The sequence below is a fragment of the Puma concolor genome, chromosome D2 (genome assembly GCF_028749965.1).
Source record: "Puma concolor isolate L17-30 chromosome D2, mPumCon1.1.hap2, whole genome shotgun sequence".
Lineage (NCBI taxonomy): Eukaryota > Metazoa > Chordata > Mammalia > Carnivora > Felidae > Puma > Puma concolor.
In genome coordinates this window covers 47,365,415-47,388,614 of record NC_141677.1, presented here as the reverse complement: position 1 = coordinate 47,388,614, position 23,200 = coordinate 47,365,415, and the positions used below count along the sequence as shown (strand labels likewise).

The window sequence follows — 23,200 nt, the reverse complement described above, 5'->3', positions numbered from 1 at the left end:
GTCCAGACCCAGCTCAGCCCCTGACTCGCTGAGGCAGGTTTCCTCCCTTCTCTGGGTCTCCATTTCCCCACCTGTATGATAAGAGGGCTGGTCTTGGTGACCTCCAAGGTGCCACCCAGAAAGAATGGGCTCTGGCAGTTTCTCATGTCTGCACAGGGTCTTTGAAGCCACTCTGGGCACTGAGCTTGCGGCTGCCTGTCCCTATCCGGCATGCAGCTTGGAGCAGTTAGAACTGCCACCCGCTATCTCTGAGGCCTGACCTTGAAACGAAGCCAGCACACACAGATTAGCCTGTGGAAGGAGACTGATACCGGGCTCCTGACATCCACAGAGCATCGCTCACCCCATTAGCCGCCTCCTGAGCGGGATGCCGATCTCAGCCTATCTCGGCACCTGGTACCAGCCAGACTGCGTATCAGCCTGACCTCGCGCGGCCCCGCTGAGTTTGCCTGCGGCGCGCCAGACGATGGGTAAAGACTAGAAATGAAATCAGATGAGAAGTTCACAGGCGCTCTTCACCCCTGGGAGCGGGAGAATCAGCAAATCCGAGAGGGGTTGCTTGGACTTCCTGCTTTGTGGTCTGGCCCTCCTGTCTTTTAACCTCACTTTTCCCAACTAAACACAGGACCAGGTGTGGGAAACTACCTCCGGTGTCCCTGGAAATAGAAGCCCTTGAAGAGGAACGTGCAGTTCATTCTTTTGGCCAAAGTCAAGCTCCAGGGCAGCTCTGTTCCATAGAAACGTAATGCAAGCCACATTGGTAATGAAATGAACAAGCCCGTTGCTCAGTTACACTAGCCGCGTTTCCAGTGTGCGACAGCCATATGCGTGTGGCGGACCTGCATTGTCCAGTGAGTGTCAATGAGGAGGGGACTCAGTGAAATCCTGGCATAGAACAGGTGCTCAGCGAGCGCCCTCCAAATGACAGAGAAGTGGGGAGGGAGGAAGAAAAATTGAGGGAAAAGCCTAGGCTTTGGAGTCAGACAGACCCAGATTCATATGTCAGCTCTGCTGCTCACTAATTTGGAGAACTTGGACCAATAATTTAAATTCTCTTGAGTCTCCTTTTCATTATCCGATACAGAAATAAAACTACCTACTTGGCAAGATAGCTGTGGCCATCAGGTGAACTAAGACCTATAGATGTGCAGGGGACCCTTCCCCCACCCTCCACTGTGTCTTCCTTGCCTTCCTTCTCTCTCTCTTTCTTCCTCGTTCTCTTGCTTTCTTGCTCTCTTTCTTTCCTTCTTTCCTTCCTTCCTTCCTTCCTTCCTTCCTTCCTTCCTTCCTTCCTTCCTTCCTTCCTTCTTTCCTTCTTTCTCCCTCACCTCTTATCTGCCAAATACAAGCAAGCTTCAAATAAGATTTCAAATTTCTTTAGTCTGTTGTTTAAAAAAAAAAAAAAAAAAGTAGGGACCCTAGCTCTACAGCAGTGTGTACCAGAATCCCCTGGAGGGCTTGTTAGAACCCAGACTGCTGCGCTCATCCCCAAACTTACTGGTTTCAGAATTCTGGGGCGGGGCCTCAGAATCTGCATTTATAACCATCTCCCGGGTGATGCCGATTGATGCTGCTGACCCAGGAACCACCCTCTGACAGGTCAAAAGAGAGCTCACAAAAGAAAGGAATAAACTCCATATTTAATACCTTCAATGGCACTGTTTTCCTGCTTTTTAAAGCAGAGCCCTGCATTTTTATTTTGCATTGGGCCCCACTAATTCTGCCACCAGTCTGGAGGACAGTGGAGGGGGAACTTCAGGGGTAAGGAGCCCAGAGGCTGTGCTTACAGAGATGAGTCTGGAATGAAGAAGGTGACATCCGGGGCCATGTTTAATTCTGGCACCACACTAGGACAGACTTATGCAAACAGGGCTGTCCCCAACACAGGAGGAGGCTGGAGGCCACCACACTTACCTGCAGCTCTGAGCTCTCCGCCCCAACCCCCCCTCCACAGTAAGCTTCTTTTTTTTTTTTTTTAATCTTTTTTTTTCAACATTTATTTATTTTGGGGACAGAGAGAGACAGAGCATGAACGGGGGAGGGGCAGAGAGAGAGGGAGACACAGAATCGGAAACAGGCTCCAGGCTCTGAGCCATCAGCCCAGAGCCTGACGTGGGGCTCGAACTCACGGACCGCGAGATCGTGACCTGGCTGAAGTCGGACGCTTAACCGACTGCGCCACCCAGGCGCCCCCCACAGTAAGCTTCTTCATGATAAAGAGTTCAAAAGCCAGACCCAGTACTTACTAGCTACGTGATCTTGGGCAAGTTGCTGACTTCTCTGTGCCTCAGTTCCCTCATGCACAAAATGCAGATAATTTAAGTATCTACAGATTGGGTCGGGAATGGGGGTGAAGGAATTGGGTGAGACTATGAAGGGGTAGCAGAGAAAGACCCACGATGATGGTTAGTTGAGTATCTTAACTGTGGTGATGGTTTCATGAAGGTACATGTGCAATAAAATTGCATAGTGCCCCCCTCAACACACACACACACACACACACACACACAATCAGCTCTGTGGATTGTCCCAAGGTCACTTTCCAAGTTTTGGTATTGTGCTAGAGTTATGTAGGATGTTCCCATGGGGGACTGGGCTGGGGGAGGGTGCACCGGGACCTTGATGTATATTTCTTTGCAACTTCCTGTGATTCGAGAATTATTTCAAAATAAAAAGGGTTTTCCAAGTACCTACTTACCCCACAGTGTTGTAACATTGTGCACCTGTAACTTAGGATAATACCTGTGTTGAGTACATCATGAAGTTCAACAAGTAGTATGACAGGGCATCTGGAAAACCAAGAAACAGAAGATAAACTTATTTTTTTAAGTAGGTTGGAAACCTTTCCAACTAACACATTCAGTGTGCTTTTCTTCAGCCACCAGACACCTTTTGAGGTAAAATTTGTATTTTAAAATTGAAATTTAAAGCAATGGCTCCAGTTCTCTAGCTTTTAAAAAATACAACAATAGTACCTTCTCTGAATTTTGTCATTTTTTTGTGTGTATTTGTGGTGTATTTGTTGCTTGACAACTGGGCCCGTTGTTTCTTAGAAGTGTTTCACCTGAAAATACATCGAGATTATTATTTGAAGGTTTGCCAGTGGTTTACTTCTACACCGCCTGACTTTGCAGACACCTGTGTGTGACAGTCACCCGCCTTTGGTGACCGTTCACAGGTCTGCCCGGCCTCTGTATGGTTTGTCCCTTGCACATCTGGCCGTAGACCAGCAATGGGCACATGTTTGCCGACTGAATGAAAGGCCACTCACCAAGGAAGACTTTCTAATTCCTCCGACTGTAATTGATCATGTTCCTGGGGCAGCAGTAGGTTCCTTATGTTAGTATTTTCTTCAGGACAAAGCAACATGAGATTCTTAAAGTGATTGAGTTTCTTTTTCGAAAGGCAGGTGAGAAGGGCACTCTACAGTGTATTGGCCCAATCTTCCTGACACCCTGCCAGGTGGACATTACATCCCTGATGTACAGATGCAGAAACTGGCACAGAGGGGCAGCTTATCCAAGGTCGCACAACTAATACAAAGTAGAGTCCAGGGTCTATCCAGGTGGGTCCCACTCCAAGTCGTACCCTTAGCAGGCTGCAGCAGGAGCCCAGGCAGGTGCTGGGTACCACGGCTCTGAGACATGGAGGGGCCCAGACAGAAATTCCTCAGAGAGAGATACACGCACCAGATAGGGCAGGGGCGATGTGCAGGAGGAGGCGTGCTCAGTGCCAGCTCAGAACAAAGATGTAGATAAAATTCTTTACAAGTGATCTCAGCTAGACTAAATCTCGAGATAAATTAGGATGAGGGGAGGAATGTGGCAGGGGATTAGTGGGTGGGGAGGTTGGACGGCCCAGGTCACCTCTGAAAAGCCAAGCCCAGTGAGTCTTCAGCTTAGGAACTTTCTTAGACGAAAGGTCACCCTTAAGTCCAGGTCCTTCCTACACAAGGTGTGGTTGGTGGACCCACTGCATCAGCATCACCTGGGAGCTTGCCGGGAATGCAGATTCTCAGGCCCCACCCGGAACTCCTGAAGCAGAATATGTGTGATGGCAAGCTGTCCTGGATGATTTGTGTGCACATTCAAATGCGGGAAGTGCTGCTCTCCAGCAGACCACTGTTCGTGCTACCCAGCCATGGGCCATGAGCTTCTGCAGGCAAGGATTGCACTTGTGACCTCAGAGCCTGGTGCCTGGCTTTTGAAGGTGTTCGATAAGTTAAACCAATGAAGAAGTACTAATTCAAAAGCAGGAAGAGAGCAGGGACGCCTGGGTGGCTCAGTCGATTCAGCGTCCCACCTCTTGGTTTCGGCTCGGGTCACGATCTCAGTGTCCATGAGTTCGGGCCCCACGTCAGGCCCTGCACTGACGGTGTGGAGCCTGCTGGGGATTCTCTCTCCCTCCCTCTCTGTCTGCCCCTCCCTTGCTCATGCTCTCTCTGTCTCTCAAAATAAAAAAATAAAAAAGCAGGAAGAGAGCAGAAAGCAGTGGTAGAGAGAGGCAGACAATGACAAGAAACTGAATCTAGCTCTTGGGCTACAAACCGAGGGACAGACCGAAGCCAATTACCCATGAGCTGATTCTGGCCCATAGGAAGTATTTTGTTTGGCTCATGAAATATTTCTAAAAGCAGAAAAAAAAAAAAACAACTTGTGGAAAACATAGATTTCTATAGAGTAAATGTGGGTCTGCTTTCTCTGTATAAACAATTAGCAGGGGCTCAATACCAGCTCCCTCTTAGAGCTTGAGTGATCTCCGTTTGGCCAGAATCCCCACCACTCCCTACTATGCCTCCACCTGTTTCCTCAGTTCATCTTACATGCCTGATCTCTCTATAAAGGTTTGCATCTCTGAACCCTAGTGTGGCTCATGATAAGCTCAAACCAAAGATGGCTAGCAAGTGATCACTGTATATTGGCCGAATCATTCAATACCTCCAGTTATTTGTCATGTGGGGTTGGGGTTAAGGGTGAGGTGTTCTGTCACACTGTCTGAGATCCAGTCCCGTCTCAGCCTCTCCCCAGGTCTGTGGTCCTGAGTGAGTCACACAACCCCTTAAAGTTCAGGCTCCTCATCTGTGAAATTGCCTCCATAAAAGCAGCTCTGGGGAAAGCATTTGGTATCCTACCCGGCACATGGTCAGCAGTAGCTAATTAGTAGGACATTAGTCGCTGCAGCTCCGGAGAGAAATAACACACAGGTATGCAGGTACTTACTCCCTGCCTTTCTAAAATTTCAACATTAATTATGTTGATTATTAATTCGTGATTATGTTAATTACCAGTATTTCCCATATAAAGGTGTGCATAATACCTAAATTGTTAAGATTCAGTGAGGCTAAGTATTTTATACCCTTGAAAATGTGTACATATCAAAAGCATGAAATAAAAACATAAACCTATGAAATATATGCACTAAAGACATTGCCCCTCTAATATAAATTATTAGGTTAAATTAATAAAATATTCAAAAATAACAGACCAAACCCTATAAAATAAAATTTTAATAATGAACACTCGAAATACTCTTTAATGCTATTCTTTTTTTTTAATTTTTTAATGTTTTTTTTTTTTTTTTATTTTTGAGAGAGAGAGAGAGAGAGAGCGTACGCAAGCAAGGGAGGGGCAGAGAAAGAAAGAAACACAGAATCCGAAGCAGGCTCCAGGCTGAGCTGTCAGCACAGAGCCTGATGCGGGGCTTCAACTCACCAACTATGAGATCATGACCCTGAGCCCAAGTCAGACGCTCAACCGACTGAGCCACCCAGGCGCCCCCTTTGACGCTATTCTTGAATCATGAGCCTGTTTTTGTGTGCATGTTTTCTAGCTGTCATGAAATTTTTCACTCTGCCCTGTGAGGAGAGTGTCCCAGGCTAAATTTCAAGCTTAACACCCAATATTACCCTTTCAGTTCTTCATCCTCAAGCAATCCGTCTCTCACTCGATACTTTTGAGATTTTTCTTTTTATCCCCCCTTTTGTTGTTCTTAGCAGGTCCTACATCTTTTCATCGATTGGGAGCTCTGGTTTTATTTCTTCTATTTGTTTGCTTTTAAAGTTTATTTATTTATATTGAGAGAGAGAGCCAGGAAGGGGGGAGGGACAGAGAGAGAAAAATCCCGAGCAGGCTCCATGCTGTCAACGCAGAGCCCAACACAGGGCTTGACCTCACACCCTGGGATCATGACCTGAACTGAAACCAAGAGTTGGACGCTCAACTGACTGAGCCACCCGGGTGCCCCAACTCTGGTTTTATTTCAAAGAAACAGTTTCTGGATTGCCTTCACTTTCTCCAGTGTTCTCCTGGGTAGGTAGAGATTTGAATGCATTAGGTCGATGGGTTGCCTGGAGCAGTTTCCAGGCTGTTGCGTTTGAACGCCACTGGTTTGGAAGGTGTTTGAACCAGAACAAGGATTTATGTTGCAGTAGAGGCACCTTGGTTTTCTTCCTCCCCTGTGGATGATGGAGAAATAGAAAAACATTTTCTAAACAAGTTTACCTTTACTGGATCCAAATTCTACTGTAGTATATCCCCGAGTGTAAATTATCCTGAAATATATGTGTGTGTGTATGTGTGTGTGTATCCACACACACATACACACACACACACACACATATATATATATCTCATAAATATATATATATCTCACAAAAATACCCATAGTTCAGCACTTTTTTTAAAGCATGTTATTCTGTTACACTATATGTTCACTAACTTGGATTTAAATTTTAAAAATTTGGGGGCACCTGAGTGGCTCGGTTGGGCGTCCAACTTTGGCTCAGGTCACAATCTTGCAGTTCGTGGGTTCGAGCCTGCTTTGGATTCTCCGTCTCCCTCTCTCTCTGCTCCTCCCCTGCTCACGCTCTGTCTCTCTTTCTGTCCCTCCCTCATTTGGGCTCTTTCTCTTTCTCAAAAATAAACATTTAAGAAAATCTAATTAAAAAAATTTGTTTAAAGCACGTTATTCTGGAATAACAATATTAAGAACTAGGGTTATAATCAGTTAAAAGATTCCAGATTTGGAAGTTCTTCTGAAGGTCAGTGACATCTTTCTGGGTCCCTAGGGCACAGCCCGCCCTGATGCTTTACTGAGTGCGAGGAAACAGCTGGGGAGACCAAGGCTTAGAAAGGAAGGAGATCAGGGACACCTGGGTGGCTCAGTCCTTAAGCGTCTGACTGGCTCAGGTCACGATCTCATGGTTCGTGAGTTCGAGCTCTGCAAGGGGCTCTCTGCTGTCAGCACGGAGCCTGGAACCTGTTTCAGATTCTGTGCCTCCCTCTGCCCCTCCCCCTCCCCTGCTCACACTCTGTGTCTCTCTCTCTCTCAAAAATAAATAAACATTAAGAAAATTTTAATAAGAAGAAAAGAGGGAGGTCGTCATTGTCCCCGCCCCAGTCCGTGCCCACCGGAAACCTCAGAAAGTGACTTCATTTGGAAATAGGGTCTTTGCTTATGCAATTAGTTAAGATGAGGTTCTGAGTAGTGCAGGTGCTAAGTCCAGGGACTGGTACCCTTAGAAGAAGAGGGAAATCTGGACCCACAGACACACGAGGCAGAAGGTCCCGTGCCAATGGAGGCAGAGACTGAGGTGATGCAGCTGCAGGCCAAGGAACGCCAAGGATTTGTAGGTGACGCCAGAAGCTAGTCGGCAGGCAGGGCTGGAACAGATGCCTGCATAGAGCCTTCAGAGAGAGCACTGCCCTACCTACAACCTGATTTCAGACTTACCGCCTCCAGAGCTCGGGGAGAATACACATCAGTTGTTTTAAGCCACCCAGTCTGTGACAGTTTGTTACAGCAGGCCTGGGAAAGCCATGCGGCTGTGGAGTCCGGAAGGAGGGAAGCTACCAGAGCCGCAGGCCCTTCTCTGCAGGACCTGTTTTCGCTGACCTTGGGAATCCAGGCCACACTCTCAGGAGCAGAAACCCAGAAGACCTGGCTCATCTTCCTCCCCTCCGACCTGTCTCCCTGCACCCCCTCTCTGCTCTGATCTTGCACACAGCCAGCATTGACATACCGGCCTGCAGCACCCCGCCTGGTGACATCCAGGTGCTGCCTGCTGTCCAGTGGAAAGAACAGAGCTTCAGGAGTCGAAGAGACCCAGGAAGAACCAGCTTTTCTGAGCTGTGAGCACTGCCTTGAAAGTCACCTTGTCTGCCTGAGCCTCATTGGATGGTGATAACAATGGCCGGGATGGGGTTTGGCAGGGACAGTTGGATACAGCAGTATCCATAGCAGGTGCTATGGTACGCAGCAGGTGCTCAATACATGTGAGGACCGCCCTCCCTCCCCGTGGAAGAATAGTTGAGAATCTCAGCGTCATGGAGAGCCAGGCTTCTCCTGAGGGGCTTGGGGCGGAACTGGAGCAGGTGGAAACAGGCCAGAAGACACCCGCCGTGGGCAGCGCCTTCCTCTGGGAGGAAGAGGCCTGGAGAGCGGGGTGGGGGACACGGGCCCTCATCACAGATACGCAGGCCCTGGGCTGAGAAGGGGCGTCCAGCGCAGGGGCTCTGGTCCGGTCTCTTGTGTCTGGCACAGAGTGGCGCTCCACAAATAACTGTCAAAGGAATAATGTTGGGAGAAGGAAAGAACAATCGGCCAGATGTGTCAGAGCGCTGTCCGCCAGCGAGCCGCCCCAGGGCCTGCACGGCAGGAATGTGCAGACCAGAGATTTCTTTTCTTTGTTTTAAATTGAGAGAAGCTGATCTCCTTTGTTCTGTGAAGGGTCACTTAAGTGGCCCTCTTGGATATGCAAATGTATGACCAGTAAGCAGCCAGCATCCCAGGATCCCTTCTTAACCGGACCTTTTGTGGCTGTTGGTGGTGGGTGGTATTTTTTTTATTTTTTGAGTGGCTTGGCAAAGATTGTGCCCTTCTTTGGCACACGGCCGACGGGGGATTCTGTCGGGAGAGTTGGGGGAGGAGAAATTTGCGGACTTATTTGCACAAAGAGCCCAAGTTTTCTGGAAGGAGTGAGATGGTTACACCAACACAGTGTTTTCACACTTTTTTGACAACAAGAAATAAACATTACATCCCACCCCAGGAACCAGGCAAAGGTTTCAAAAAACGGTGCTGTTCCCACATGCAGTGCCCAACGGCATTTTGTTTTAAGTAGGCTTCACGCCCAGCATGGGACCCAACTCAGAGAGTTGAACTCACAACTCTGAAATCAAGGCCTGAGCTGAGATCAAGAATCAGACACTTAGGCAACTGAGCCACCCAGGCAGCTCTGGTATTTTTAAGTCCATGTGATTCTATTTCATTTTTTAAAGTACTGGTCAAGACCTGCTGAGTTGATTTTATGACCCCCTAATAGGTTGAGTCCATAGTCTGAAAAATACTTCTTGGTTTTGGACTTCAGATCTGTTGGGTGGACCAAGGCCTGGCTGCAGGAAGGGTTCTGAGGCCTTGGAAGGAGAGGCCTTGAGGGTAGTGAGCTCCACCCAGGACTGAGTAGCTGGGGAGGTGAGGAACAGTGGTCCCGGGGAGTTAGCAGTTACTGGAACTGGCTTTGACCCAGCCATCTGAGACCTACTGGTCCCTGAAAGTTGTGTGTGTGTGTGTGTGTGTGTGTGTGTGTGTGTGTGTGTGTGTGTGTATGATCTGATAGAAGAGGTCTGTAGAAGCTGGAGGAGTCTCCCCAAGCAAGAGGTCATGTGCCAGAGGTCCTGTGTGTCTCTGGAGAGACTTGGCAGCCCTGTCCCTCCCCATGGGGGCATTTCTCTGGTGCCAGCAGCCTATCCCCACGGGGCTGTAATCTCCTTGCCACCCCTACAGCCACCTTGGGAGGGGACTGCCCCACGCCCACCGTCCTGGGGCAGCCTGGCACCCTGTGGGAGTGACCAGGTAATGGAATCCAGTCACACCCCAGAGGCCCTGCCTTATCTGCAGGGAGCCCTCCAGGCTGCACAGAACACTGAGGCCTGTGTGGAACACTCCGGAGGAGCTGCTGAGTGGCCCTTAAGTGGCCTTTTGGAGATGCAAAACTCTGGGACATAGAGACTCTACCCATCCCAGCATCTATTCTTGAGATGCATGGTCAACGCCAGCTTCTGCTCGGCAGCCCGATGGGAATCGGGATAGGACAGAAGTGGCCTGGACGCTTATCCGCCAGAATGAGAAATGGGAAGCCCAGTCGTCCTGCGTTTTCTCCTTCCACAACTAGGTGGCAGCAGCAAGCACAAGTACTCCACCCCCTTCCCAAGGGCTCTGCATCCCCCTCTCCCTCCTCAGGGGTAAAATTCTCCCCCCAGTCCAGCCCCCCCACCTGCCCAGCACCCCATCCTCTAAGAAAGGGAAAGCTGTTGGGCACTGAATATGTGTGAAATTCTTTTCTCAGCGCCCCAGTTAATCCTCACAGCCCTTCAGGACCTTCTGCCCCATTCGTGGCCCCCATTGAAGGACTGAGGGTCTTCCAAGATGTTGGAAGTTGGAAGTCAGATCAGACGGCTTTGGCATCCGTTTCAGTATGGTGGCAAAATACAAAATCGCCTGACTGCCTCTCATGGCACCTCATCTTCTGAACCCCAGGGGTTCAGCCAAACCTGTTTCCTTTTCCTGTGGCCTTGCAAACGGACTGTTCCCCAGCCTCCCCACCAGTAAAACAGGTCACATGACTGAACTCAGGACAATGGAATGCAGGTGGGAGTGCCGGTATAGGCTGCTCTCAGCCCCTAAAATCCCGAGGTCTCCCTGCCCCCTATCCCCTCCTCAGACAAGAGGAGAAGATCCAGAGGACACCGAGGTCCTAGAAGGAACCTGGGTCTCCAAATGACCCTATGGAGCAGAGACCCCTCCCCCTCTGCCTTTCATGTTTCTCTGCTTGGGATGGTGACCAGCGCAAGAAAGAGTGTTCACAGGGTTAAGACACTGACATTTTGCAGTTGTTTGGTCCAGTAGCAAACATGAATTACCCGATTAATGTGCTCCTTTTCTGATCTGCAACTTGGGGTTATCAGCACTCATTCTCAGGGTTGTTGTGTCAGTGATGCACGTTGTATGTAAATCGCCAAACCTAGGGGCTGGCACGCTGAAAACAGTCGAAGGCTCACCCTCTGAGGCCCCTCCCCTGCACTGTCAGCAGCAGCGAGAGCGGCAGGGATGACAGCAGCAAGGAGGGCTAGTTAACCCCCAGCTGACAGTGCCTTGCCTCTGGCCAGGCAGACCAGACCCCAGGTGGGCCAGTTCATGATGGAGGGTGTCATCTTCTGTGGCATGTGTGGATGCTAGGAGCCTTCTGGGGTGCACAGGTCATGCCGATGCAAATGATTTGTCTACTAGAGGTTTGCCTCAACTGTGGAGACATACACACCATCAAGGGGCGATCTGTAAATGGGATGCTGAGCTAAGGGGATCACACACACTGGAAGTGACAGGTGAGAGTCCCACCGGAGACAGACACCTCAGTTCAAATCCTGTCTCTTCCACTTACTAGCTGTGGGACCCCAGGTAAATCACGCAGCATCTCAGTGCCTTGGTTTACCCATCAGTAAAATAGGAATGTAATAGGATTCTTGTGGAGATGGAGTGAATATATGTAGAATGCTCACAGCAGTGCTTGGCATACAGTAGGTGCTCAATATGTGCTGCTCTTCTTACCGAAGCAAGTATCCCACTTGGTGCCTCCTGGTCAAGCAGTTGAGACCATCTTCCTCCCCCAAGTTCATGGAGAGGCCTGATGCCACAGTCTGCCTTGAGGAGTAGGTGCTACAGCTGTCCAGGCCCCTGGCCAGGGAGTAGGAGCCCTCGCGACCATGGCTGTGGCCTCCTGCTCTTTCCCATGCTGCATTTCTCCTGGGGGCGGGAGAGGAAAGGAAGGCAGAAAGAGCAGGTGGGGGCAGGGGTGGGGGTGAGACTCCAGGAAAAGACAATGGGCTTTGTAAAATCCCTCTCTGGGCAGTCTGGCCAAGTTCAATGGCTTCAGGCCACATGAACAGCAAGAAAAATGTGGCCCAGGAATTTCTCCCCAACGATTCCCCTTGTCTTTCTCTGTGGGAATTTGGAGCTGCAGACACATTCCTTCCATGAAAAACGTCCACAGCAGCCGAAGACCCATTGGCCAGAGCTGGGGAACCCAGCTGGCCATGCACCTCTGGGGCCCTGCCCCCAGTGCCCCGCTCCCTGAGGAGTGGGCAGACAAATGTGCGGGACAATGGGCTCTCTCTGGCAGACTTCAGAGCCTGCTCTGTCAGGGACTGACTTCTCCCCAGCACCGCACACCCCTCTTAAGAGGGGTCCAGACAGTGTGTGGAGCTGCTCTTTCCCAGTCTGTCACGCAGAAGTGGAAACTAGTCACCTTGGACAGAATTGCCACCTCTTAGAGATGGGAATTCACTTTTTTCTAAGCCAAGTACTTCCCAACTTAATAGGAAGCCATTTCCCAATGCTCTAAAATTCTTTTAAAACAGAGGGCTGCAAACTACATAAACCCACAGGCCAAATATGGCTTACTACCTGCTTTTGCAAATAAAGTTTTATTGAAACACAGCCACACCCATTCATTTATGTACTGTCTATGGCCAATCTCATGCTATAAGGACAGAGTTGGGTAGCTACTATGAAGACCATATGGCATGCAAAGCTTAAATATGCTTATGATCTACCCCTTATAAAAAGTTTACTGACTCTTGATTTAAAGTAGAATATATTACACTCACTTATTCACTTACCCTCCTATGTTATTCCACAAAGGATTGGAAACAGCTTCTAATGGGAACACTTAAAATAAAATGAAGGTAACACAATAGTAATAATTTTAAAAATTAAGGACCAACGAAAATGCAAATAAAAGTAGATAAACAGGGGCACTTGGCTGGCTCAGTTGGTTGAGCATGCAGCTCTTGATCTTCGGGTGGTGAATTTGAGCCCTGTGTTGGGGTTGGCGTTTACTTTAAAAAAAGTAGAAAAGCAAAATCAGGACACAAAAGCACAGATGTGATGCCTACTTTAGGGCCTTCATACTTGCCAAAGCCAAACTTTAAATTTTCCCTGAGCTTCCTGGCAGTGAAAGGAAAAAGAGAAATGGAAGTCTCCTTAAGAGAAAGGAAAAAGCAGACCAGTCCTTATGGAATCCACAGCCTTTTCTAGCACAAAGCAGTATGGACCTGCTTCAAACATACTCTACCTTTCCCAGAGTCATATGCTTCATTAAAAAAAAATTTTTTTTTACGTTTGTTCATTTTTGAGAGACAGAGAGAGACAGAGTATGAGCAGGGGAGGGGCAGAGAGAAAGGGAGACACAGAATTCAAAGGAGGCTCCAGGCTGTGATCTCTCAGCACAGAGCCTGACATGGGGTTCGAACTCACGAATCACGAGATCATGACCTCAGCCGAAGTCAGATGCCTAACCGACTCAGCCATCCAGGAGCCCCCACGTACTTCATTTTAAAAAAAAGAAACCAGAACAATGAGTCTGCAAAGTGAATAGTAATGGCAGTGCTGTTGATGAGGGATAATATGGGGAGAGGGGTGCTACTTAACATGTTTAACCGGCTTTTTACATCCAAATCAGTTGGCTTCTGTGCACTGTGATAAAAGAGCGCAAAATATATTTTGAGATACAGGGTGAGCGGTTGCCTTTCTGCTTATCCTTTCTGTAGGTCTATTTCAGAGCAAAAACGGAAATGGACCAGAGGCAGCCCCAACCTGTCACGACATCACCTCTCAGTGCCTGGCACAAAGCAGGCCCTCAAGAAATGCTTGATGTGGGTCTAGCTTCTTGGGACCTTCGATTTCCCATGAAAAATGAGGAAATAGTACTAAAACTGTAAAGCTTTTCCAATTCCAGAATGTCTATGAGTCTTGGTGGTGTCCATACGTGTGTGCACTCTGGATTTGGGGCAGAATCCTAACACAGATCAGAACTATGATAGGAGGAGAGGATGAGAGGAGGAGGTGGCCTGGGTGCAGACCCTCACCTCCAGGAGGCAGGGGACAGGGGGCTGGTCATGAGGAAGGTGACCTGTGGTGACCAGACTGCCCGATTCCAGGGCAGGCCGTCCCACCCACCAGCTGTGTGACTCTGAGTGCTCACGTGGCCTGAGCAGGTGTCCACATCCTGTCCTGTAAAAGGAGTGTGCTGACATCTCACTGTCACCGGGCTGTCGTGGACAAAAAATGAGACACCAGTGCCAGAGTGAGGGAGGTTTGGGGCACGCGGTCTACAAAGTGACTTTGTCTTCAAGAAGTCCCCTCTACCAGGTACCAGGGCTGCCAGAAAGTGTCCCTGACACTAACAGATGTCCCTGACATTGCTAACAGAGCAATGAGCCTCATGTGGCTCTCCTGCCAGACGCGGTGGAGCCCTCCACCGGGGATTGTTTTTCCCATCCATGTCTCACCTACAGATACGCCTTAGATCTAGAGGGCACTGAATTCAACACCAAGTGTGGTCCCTTCTCCCTCCAAAATATCTCCCAGAGAGTCATTAAGAGCTCAGGCTCCAAAGCAAGACAGGCTAAGTCCCAATCTGAGCTCAGACACTAATTAGCTGGGTGACCTAGTGGAAATTACCTTACCTCTCTGTGCCCCAGGGTCCTTCTCCTTAACGTGGAAATAAGGATGATACCTAACACATAGGACTGCTCTGAATTTTAATAGAATGTGAAGCAATTAGTCCGGCACGCGGTCACAGCCAGGCAGTGTTGGCTATATTAAAATTATCTATAATTCCCCATGTTTCCGTTGTTTTACTGCATAACAAACTACCCCCAAGTGACTTAAAACCTCTTATTTGCTCACTATCCTACAGTATAGGCAGGGCTCGGCAGGCCCAGCTCGTCTTTGCTCTATGTGTATCACCTGGAGATCCGCTTCCGGGGCGGCCTCACTCACATGGCTGGAGGAGGAGGTTGCTGGCCTTGGGCTCGTTTCTCCGTGTGGTCTCTTTGCATTGCTAGGCTGGGCTTCCTGGAGCATCCTCAGGGCAGTCCTCAACCCAGTCACAAGGGGAAGACAACAGCAGAAGTTGCCAAGCCTTCTGAGGATTTACACCCAGGACTGGCCCAGAGTCACTGTTGTCACCTGATGGTTAAAGCAGGTCATAGGGCAGTCCAGATTCGAGGGGACAGGAGCACGCAGGCGTAAGAACTGAGAAGTGTGGTTCAGGGGGGTCACCCTGCTGGCACACGTCCCACCTGGTCTCCCTCTCTCCCCTGCTGTGTTCGAGCCCTGCAGCTCTCAGGCTTCTGCCTTTTGCTTCGGAGTTTCCCCCTGCTCCTGGTCGCCCCTGCCCAGTCCCTACCTTGGCCCAGCGCCAGGCTGATGAGTCAGAATCACAGGCTGCATCATATTCCCCTACCCCAAATGCCCTACTGCACTTTCCCACCCCAGAGCCTAGGTCCTCAACACAATAGCACCACCCGTTGGGAGGACCGCTCTTATGTCATCCCCTGAGGAGCTGGTCTCTTCCTCATGTCTCAATGCCCTTCTCAACAACTTTTGTTCTGTAGAGCCCTTCCTGAACCACCCCCCCCCCCCAGAACCAGGTCACTGTCCCCTGCAGACCTCCCAGGGTGTCATCTTGGCGTCCCCAGAGCCCAGGCCTTGGTATTTTGTCTTGGTATTCTCAGGTATTCATTATGTTCAGTCATTGTTTGGTACGTGGATGGATGGATACATGGATGCATGGATGAATGAATGATCATTGTGGCCCCTCAGAGCTATACCTGGGACTAAGATGCTGTGACCCCAGTTTTGTCCTTCCCCTGAGCTGCCCAAGGCTAGACTCACACCTTGAGATGGTACCATGAGGGTACCTTGGGTACGTCAAATCATGGAGGAGCAGCCAGCCCCCTACAGAGAGGTATGAGGGCCGGGTCCTGAGTCTCCTAAGCAAATCCTTGAATGGCCTGGGGCATATCTGGAACCTGGAGCCCAGGCTGCAATAAAGCCAGGATCCCAGCAGCAGCAGCCGTCCTAGAAACAGCCCATATCCTTACTACCAAACTTTGAAATGGAATAAAGCAGTAGAAGGTGGGGGTCTGGGTGGATGAGGGTAGCCCCAGTCCCACGGAGTCTTTGTCCTCCAAATCTGGCATCCGACCCTCCTCCCAGAACCCACTGCACTCACTTGAAACCCACTTCCTGATTCTGGCTCCGCTTCCCTATAATGTGCAGGATGTTGGCCTTGCAGCTCAGAAAGATGTCTCAGAGCCTCCTACTATTCTGACTAGTCTTCTGGAGTGGGGTGGCTTGAGCTCATCTGGAGCCTTATACCACTGAGTGATCCTGATGTTTTGGCTCAATTCAAAATGGTTTGAGGTCATGATCAATTCAGGGGGCAGAGCTATATTCAAGGAGCTTGATTTTTCAGGCAAATTCCATGCTTAGTATATGCTTTTCCAGTTGCTGCCCATGACTCTATGCTTAACTGAGGAAATGACATCCATACATCCATCTGCCCACCCACCTACACATCCATCCATCCATCCATCCATCCACCTATCCATCTACCCATCTACCTATCCATCCATCCATCCATCCATCCATCCATCCATCCATCCATCCACCCAACCCACCTACACATCCATCCATCCATCCATCCACCCATCCACCTATCCATCCACCCATCTACCTATCCTTCCATCCATCCACCCACCCACCTATGTATCCATCCATCCATCTATCCATCCTTCCAACCATCCATCCAACCATCCATTTTGTCTCTACCACTTACCACTTCACGGGGCTTGGGCAGTTTCTTCACCTCCCTGAACTTTTGTTTCTTCCTCTATAAGTTGAATGTAATGGCATCTACCTCATACGATTGTGCTGTGGTGAACTGTGATATTAACACTAGAGAATTGCCTGGCACCTGGTAGGAAGCACAGAGTGAATGTTATTTTTTCTTCCCTTTTCGAGAACAGACAGACATATAACTAGAAAACTATAAAAAGACAATGTATCGTCAGGAACTGAAGTGTGTGAAACCAAAGGCAAGAACACTAGAAACTCTTGCCTGGCTTTCTGTCTCCTGAAACTGCCCTGGGAGTTGATATTTAAAGCCACTTTGAAAAGTCGAGTATCCAAAATATATTTGAACGGTTCAATGGGGATGCTGACCTTCTATAATAGGCTCATTTGAAATGATCCTGCTTTGCTACTTCCTCTTAGAAAGATAAACAAGTAGCCCACAATGGCCGCTGTGATGTTTTCTTTTAAATCTTGCTTTCCAAATGTAGGACTTGGCCGCTGGACAATCACCCGGGGGCTCGCTCCCCGCACATGCTCTCCCTGAATGCAGGGAGCTCTAGCTTGGAATTCCTGGGGCCTCATTAAGCCCGCTGTGACTAAGTGATCTTGCCTGGTGCTAAAACTGTTTAAAATGACTTGGCAGCAGCCAGAAGTCAGGTCTCTCTGTTTTTTCTCAGTTACTCCCTCTTTGTAACCCCCCGCCTACATGTCATGAAGTGAAAACATCTTTCTTTCCGGATCTGGTGCAGGACAACCTTTCTCTCTCCCTGAAAAAGCTTCATCCTAGTCTTTCTGGAGATTAAGGAAAGGGAGGCAGAAATCTGCCCCTTTGTTAATCTCTCCTTTGAATAAGATTTAACTCCTGGGAAAACTTCTTCTCTACTCCAAGTCATTCTTTCCTCCCTTCCTCCCCCCACCCCATTTAACTCTTCTGCCCCAGGCCACAGGCAGCCTCTGCCACTGCTCTCCTGGACCACCTCTGTTTTACCAAGACGGGATGGGGGTGGGGTGGAAGGGAGAAAAATCCCAGTCAAGCCAAGGCCATCAGAGGTTCACCACAGCCCCGTTTCGGGGGCAGGAACTGATCCCAGGAACTGAAGGGCTGAGAAAGAAATTAGTATTTTATTACACAATATGTAAGTATGCCTTTCTCTTTAAAAATTAGACCATCAAAATGCTAAAGTCTTTTGACACCATCTTTCAATCTGTTCTTGTCACTCACTCTCTCCCCAGAGGGAACCACTCCTTTTTTTTTCTAGGTCCAAGCACCTAGAGCAGTGCCACGCACAGAGCCTAGCTCTCTAGCAGTGTTCTGTAGGTGTGTTTTTATGCAAGTGCTATGAATCCACAGATCTCAAACATTAGGTCCAGCTCCCTATTTAAAAAAAAAAAAAATTAAATGTTTATTTACTTTTGAGAGAGAGAGAGCGGAGGAGGGGCAGAGAGAGAGAGGGAGACACAGAATCTGAATTAGGCTCCAGGCTCTGAGCTGTCAGCACAGAGCCCGACACGGGTCTCGAACCCACAAACTGGGAGATTATGACCTGAGCTGAAGTCGGATACTTAACTGACTGAGCCACCCAGGTGCCCCTAGTTCCCTATTTTGATATAGTATTTCATCTCATGAAAATACCAGTGTATTTGATAATCCCTTTACCAATGAATATTTTGTTGGTCTCAATTTTTGGCAATTACAAACAAGGGTGCAATGAATGGTCCTGCACAGGATTTCTTGGGCATGTGGGCAAGCATTTCTGTGGGGTGCATGCTGCAAAATGGGACTGCTAGGCCCAGGGTGTTAAGCATTTTTAGTTTTTTTTTTTTTTAAATTTTAAAAAAATGTTTATTTTTGAGAGACAGAGAGAGAGAACGCGCAAATGGGGAAGGGGGAGAGAGAGAGAGGACACAGAATCAGTCTGAAGAAGGCTCCAGGCTTTGAGCGATCAGCACGGAGCCTGTCGCGGGCCGGGACCCACTAACCATGAGATGATGACCTGAGCCGAAGTCGATTGCTCAACCAACGGAGCCACCCAGGTGCCCCAGCATTTTGAGTTTTCATAAACAGCTCACGTGTTACTTTCCAAAGTCATTGCACCAAAAGCACCCGTTTGCCTATATCCTCACCAATACTTGAAGATGACAGTTCACGTTTACAAGGCATTTAGCGACCTGCTGGCTGTGTTCTTTATGTATGTATAGTAAATATCTAAATATCTATTCAGGGGCGCCTGGGTGGCTCAGTCGGTTAAGCGTCCGACTTCGGCTCAGGTCACGATCTCGCGGTCTGTGAGTTCGAGCCCTGCGTCGGGCTCTGTGCTGACTGCTCAGCCTGGAGCCTGTTTCAGATTCTGTATCTCCCTCTCTCTCTGCCCCTCCCCCGTTCATGCTCTGTCTCTCTCTGTCTCAAAAATAAATAAACGGTAAAAAAAAAAATAAAAAAAAAATCTATTCATAGATCCATGGATAGATTATATCAGCTCATTTAATCCTCAGAAATGTCCAGTGGAGAGGTTATACTATCCTCTCCGACTATAGACCCGGGAGCTGAGCACGAAATGTTTAACTTGATACCATCAAACCTTTCATCTGCGCAAAATGACACCTAAACCGATGTCACTTCCCTCACTTTTCAGGTGAAGAAACAAGTCTCAGAAGGGAAGTGCTTTATCAAAGTCACCTGGTCCAGCCCAGCCAGGTTTGGGGGTAGCCTGGGCAAGCACGCTTTTACTGCTACTGCAGTTGTAGAGTTCAGGTGAGCTGCGTAAATGAGAGCCTCCTCTGAGTGACCCGTGAGGTGACTGCTTAGAGGACGCAGCGGGAGGGAGGCGAGGCACCCTTCCTTCCCGCCCGCGCCGGCCGGCGCGCCCCCCACCCCTCGCTTGGCTCCCGGCGCGCGGAGGAGGGAGCGGGAGACGGCTCGGGCTCGCATCGCGCCCCCTGGCGGCCCCTCGCGAGCGTGCAGCCCGACGCCCCAGGAGAGTAACGGGCCGCGGGGAGGGCGCCCGAGAGGGCAGGGAGCCGGCGCGGGGCCGCCCCGGCGCGCGGAGATAAAAGCGGGCTGGCGGCTCGGCCGGCGCAATCTGCGCGTTCTCCTATTGATTAGCAGCGTCTGCCCGGAGGCCGGGATGCCCGCGGCGCGGGGCCGGGACGGAGCGTGAGAGCCGGGGAGTGGCCAGCCCGGCGGCCCCGCGCGCAGCCCCGCGCCTGGCTGGGCATAGCCCGCGGGCCAGACCTCGGCCGCGCCGGCCCGCCAGCCGGGCCGGCGGCGGGCGGCGCGGCGGGCAGCGGAGCCGAACGCCTGGCGCGGGGGCTGCCATGGGGCTGTGCTGCTGCAAGGACTGGAGGGGACACCTGCCGGCGCCCAAAGGTAATTCTTGGGCGCGCACGTGCGCCGCGGGATGGGGACCTCCGCGCTCGGGAGTGGGGCGCGCGCCGCGGGCTCTCTCCAGCTACTGCTGGGGGGGGGGGGGGGGCGGTGCCAGACCCGCTTCGGGGGCTTGTCCGCCACTTCTCCGGGGCCGCCCGCTACCTGCCTTAGCCCGGGAAAGGGTTCAGATGTGGGTGCAACTCTCCGAGAGTCCCCGAACTTCGGATAGTGCGTCCAGGGGCTCCTCTGGCTCCGCGGAGCCCGGCTGGGGCCTGGGGTCGGGGCCCAGGGCGGGAGGGGAGCCGAGCGGAGGAGGAGCGCCCGCACTCAAGGTCCGCCAAGTCCAAGGCTGGGGCGGAGGAGTCCCCGGCGCCCGGCCCCGCCCCCAGGTCCTCCGCCTTGGGAGCCCGGCCCCCCGCCGGCGTTGCCTCTGCGGCTTAACCGCCTCCAGAGGGGCATCCGTTGTGCTCGCCCGCCTCTGTCACAAACTTGGACCGAGGGGCCCTGACTCAGAGTTTTACAAAAGTCGCGGCGAAACGTGCGAGGGGAGCTGCTTGTGGAATGCAGCAAGCTGGCAGAGGGCTCCACGCCGAGAAGCTGGCTGTGGAGCCGGCTGCAGCCAGAGGTCTGGCCTCTTTCGGGCAGTGGCCCTTCCGGCTTTTAACCCTTGACTGACTGAACCGATCCTGTTGATTGTCAGAAACAGTGGTGCGTCGCTTTACTGCTGGGCTTCCCAGACTCACTTTACCCTAAACCTCACCTGACCCCCTCCCCCGCCTGCCGCTCATTAAACGTGCAGATCCCCGGGCCCCACCTGAGCTGCCGGATAGGCTCTGGGGAAAGGCCTGGGAAGCTGTGTGTTTAAGGACTTCCCCAATTGACTGCCTTGAGCAGGTGAGTTGGGATGCCTTGCCTGTGAACAATGAGGTCAGCGTAGACTTTTCCAGAATGGGCCCCAGGTTACCGGTACCTTGAAAATTATATTCTGGATCCAGATGAAGGTATGACTGTGTCAAGAAGCTTGAGGGACTCTTGTCCAGGTGATAATGATGCCACCAATGTACAGGTGTGTTAAAAAAAAGTTTGAGATAGCTTATAACATGTAAAATAGATAAACATTTAAAAAAAATGAACAGGATTCACATTTAAACAGGACTGATAGAGCAAAGAGAGAAAAGAGACTAGTTGATCTAGCCATAAGATACTATCTGTGGTTGAGCCTTTCTGCAGCCAAAACCAAATAGGAATTGTGACTAGCTGCGTGGTTCTCATTGCCCAGGGTAACAGTTTTCTTAGCATTTGATTTGGAAAAGAAAAAAAAGCATTTTGCAGGTGGGGCTTCATGGCTAGAGGGAGGGGACTGAAAGTGAGTGAGTCTTGATGGTTCCAGTAGCCAGGATGGTGGGAGGACTCAGAGGGCAGGGTTTTGCTTCCTGCTGGCTGAGGGCAGGTCAGAGCAGAGCAAGAAGGATTTCACTGGGGGCTGGCAGGATTGGAGCAGCTTTGGTCCTTCCTGACCCTTCTCAGTAAACAGGGCCAGGGGTGGAGCCTGGGTCCCAGAAGCAAGAGTAGGTTTGCAGGGCATTGGTTTGCAGGTATTGGTAGGGAGGGTACATAGTCAATCAGCAGTCCTAGAAGGGGGCCAGGGGCATCTCCTGCTAGCTTTGTCTTATGGGGCTGTGGATGCCCAGGCTACACCCGTCCAGGTGAGGAACAGGTCTGGTGTAGGAATGTTCCTCAACCGGCACCCCCACCCACCCACCCATCCTAAGGCCCAGCTGGCCCCAGCAACCTGGGAGCAGAGACCCAGTCTGAAGAGCCCACATGGTCCCGCAGCCCATGTGAGTTAGCAAAGCTGGCCGAGTCTGGAGTGAGAGCAGGTAGGGGCCACTGTGATGCCTGAATGTGCATGCCCTGTCCAGAGCGGGTGGCCAGCCAGCCACTGCCAGGCAGGAAGGATTTTCTGTGGTTCAAGGAAGGCAGATATTTGGGTTTTTAAATGTAAAATCTCCACAAATGATTAGATGTTGTTGCCTCATTTAACAAATGTTGGTGTTTGGACCATTGTTCAGAACGAGTTCTGCCTGAAACGGGGGGGGGGGGATGGTTCCTTAGGCAGATAACCTTAGAAATCATGGGTTCTTGAAAGGTTTTTCACTGCCAGACTTCTCAGAGCTTTTAACACATTGGTGCAATTGTGTACCTCCAAGTTGGGTAGATAGTAGGTACAGTCTCCAAACCTGTACCCGGGGAATCTGCCTTTCACGGAGCATCTCACAGCACCCGCGTCTTTGGACACACTTTGAGAAAATGCTGCCTTAGACGTTAAACTGATTTCAGTTGTCACAGCAGGGACACGGCACATCTGTTTCCAAGGGGTGTGTTGTGTGTTTCGCCGCTGCCCCTACCTGAGTAGGAAGCTCTCTGACTTTCCAGACTAGAAACGTGTAATAGGTATTTCATTTAAGAAAAGATCGGAAGAGAGTCCATTAGTTCCTCCGTGACTTAAAATTTCCCAAGATGAGAGCTGTTGTTAATGGGTTGCGTTCTTGGCTATTTCTGAAACAAAACTTTTAGGACAGAATATTTGTGCTATCCCTGTGTGAAAGTATACTTGACAAAGCAGGAAAGCTCAGGTAATCGATCCCATGAAGAGGGCAGCAGAAATCCAGCAAGTGCCAGAGACACGAGGGTGGATCTCTTCATCACACCTTCCTGTCACAGCCTGGGACACCCCCCCCCCCAGGAGACACCTGCCCTCTCACTAGTTGCAGGGCTGCAGGTGGGCAGCGTGGACCTGAGGAGGGACAGCTGCAGGTGGTTTTCAGGCATCATATGCAGTGGCCCTAATCACGCTTACTGTCGCACGCAGGACAGATCACTGCAAATGGGGCATTCCTGGGTCCTGGGTGCTCCCGGAGAGGCCGAGAGGTCAGTGAGTGGGATCTGATGCGTAGAGAAGGATTACCCCTCCTCCAAGCAGGGGGCACATGTACTTGATCTGAACTCTGGGAACACTCCGATTGCATTGTTTCTAGGCAGGGTTTCTAGACGTTTCTGCCATGTGGCGCTCTATGGTGGGTCTGTTGAATGGCAAGTTTCATTTTCTTCTACTTTGCCTTGTGGGCGAAGGCC

General features: G+C 50.4%; 1 protein-coding gene across 7 annotated transcripts in view; it reads left to right on the top strand.

The window, feature by feature from the left end:
* The window catches only part of ARHGAP22 (Rho GTPase activating protein 22), a 176,583-nt gene that overhangs the window by 88,211 nt on the left and 65,172 nt on the right, over positions 1–23,200 (top strand). Inside the window, exon 1 of one of the 7 annotated variants that reach the window (XM_086680234.1) lies at positions 19,144–20,065. The exons of the other annotated variants lie outside the window; for them this stretch is intronic. Coding sequence (XP_086536360.1) covers positions 20,014–20,065 — 52 coding nt within the window. The 5' untranslated portion in view covers positions 19,144–20,013. Of the gene's footprint in view, positions 1–19,143; positions 20,066–23,200 lie in introns of those variants that run through there. 7 annotated transcript variants of the gene reach the window in all.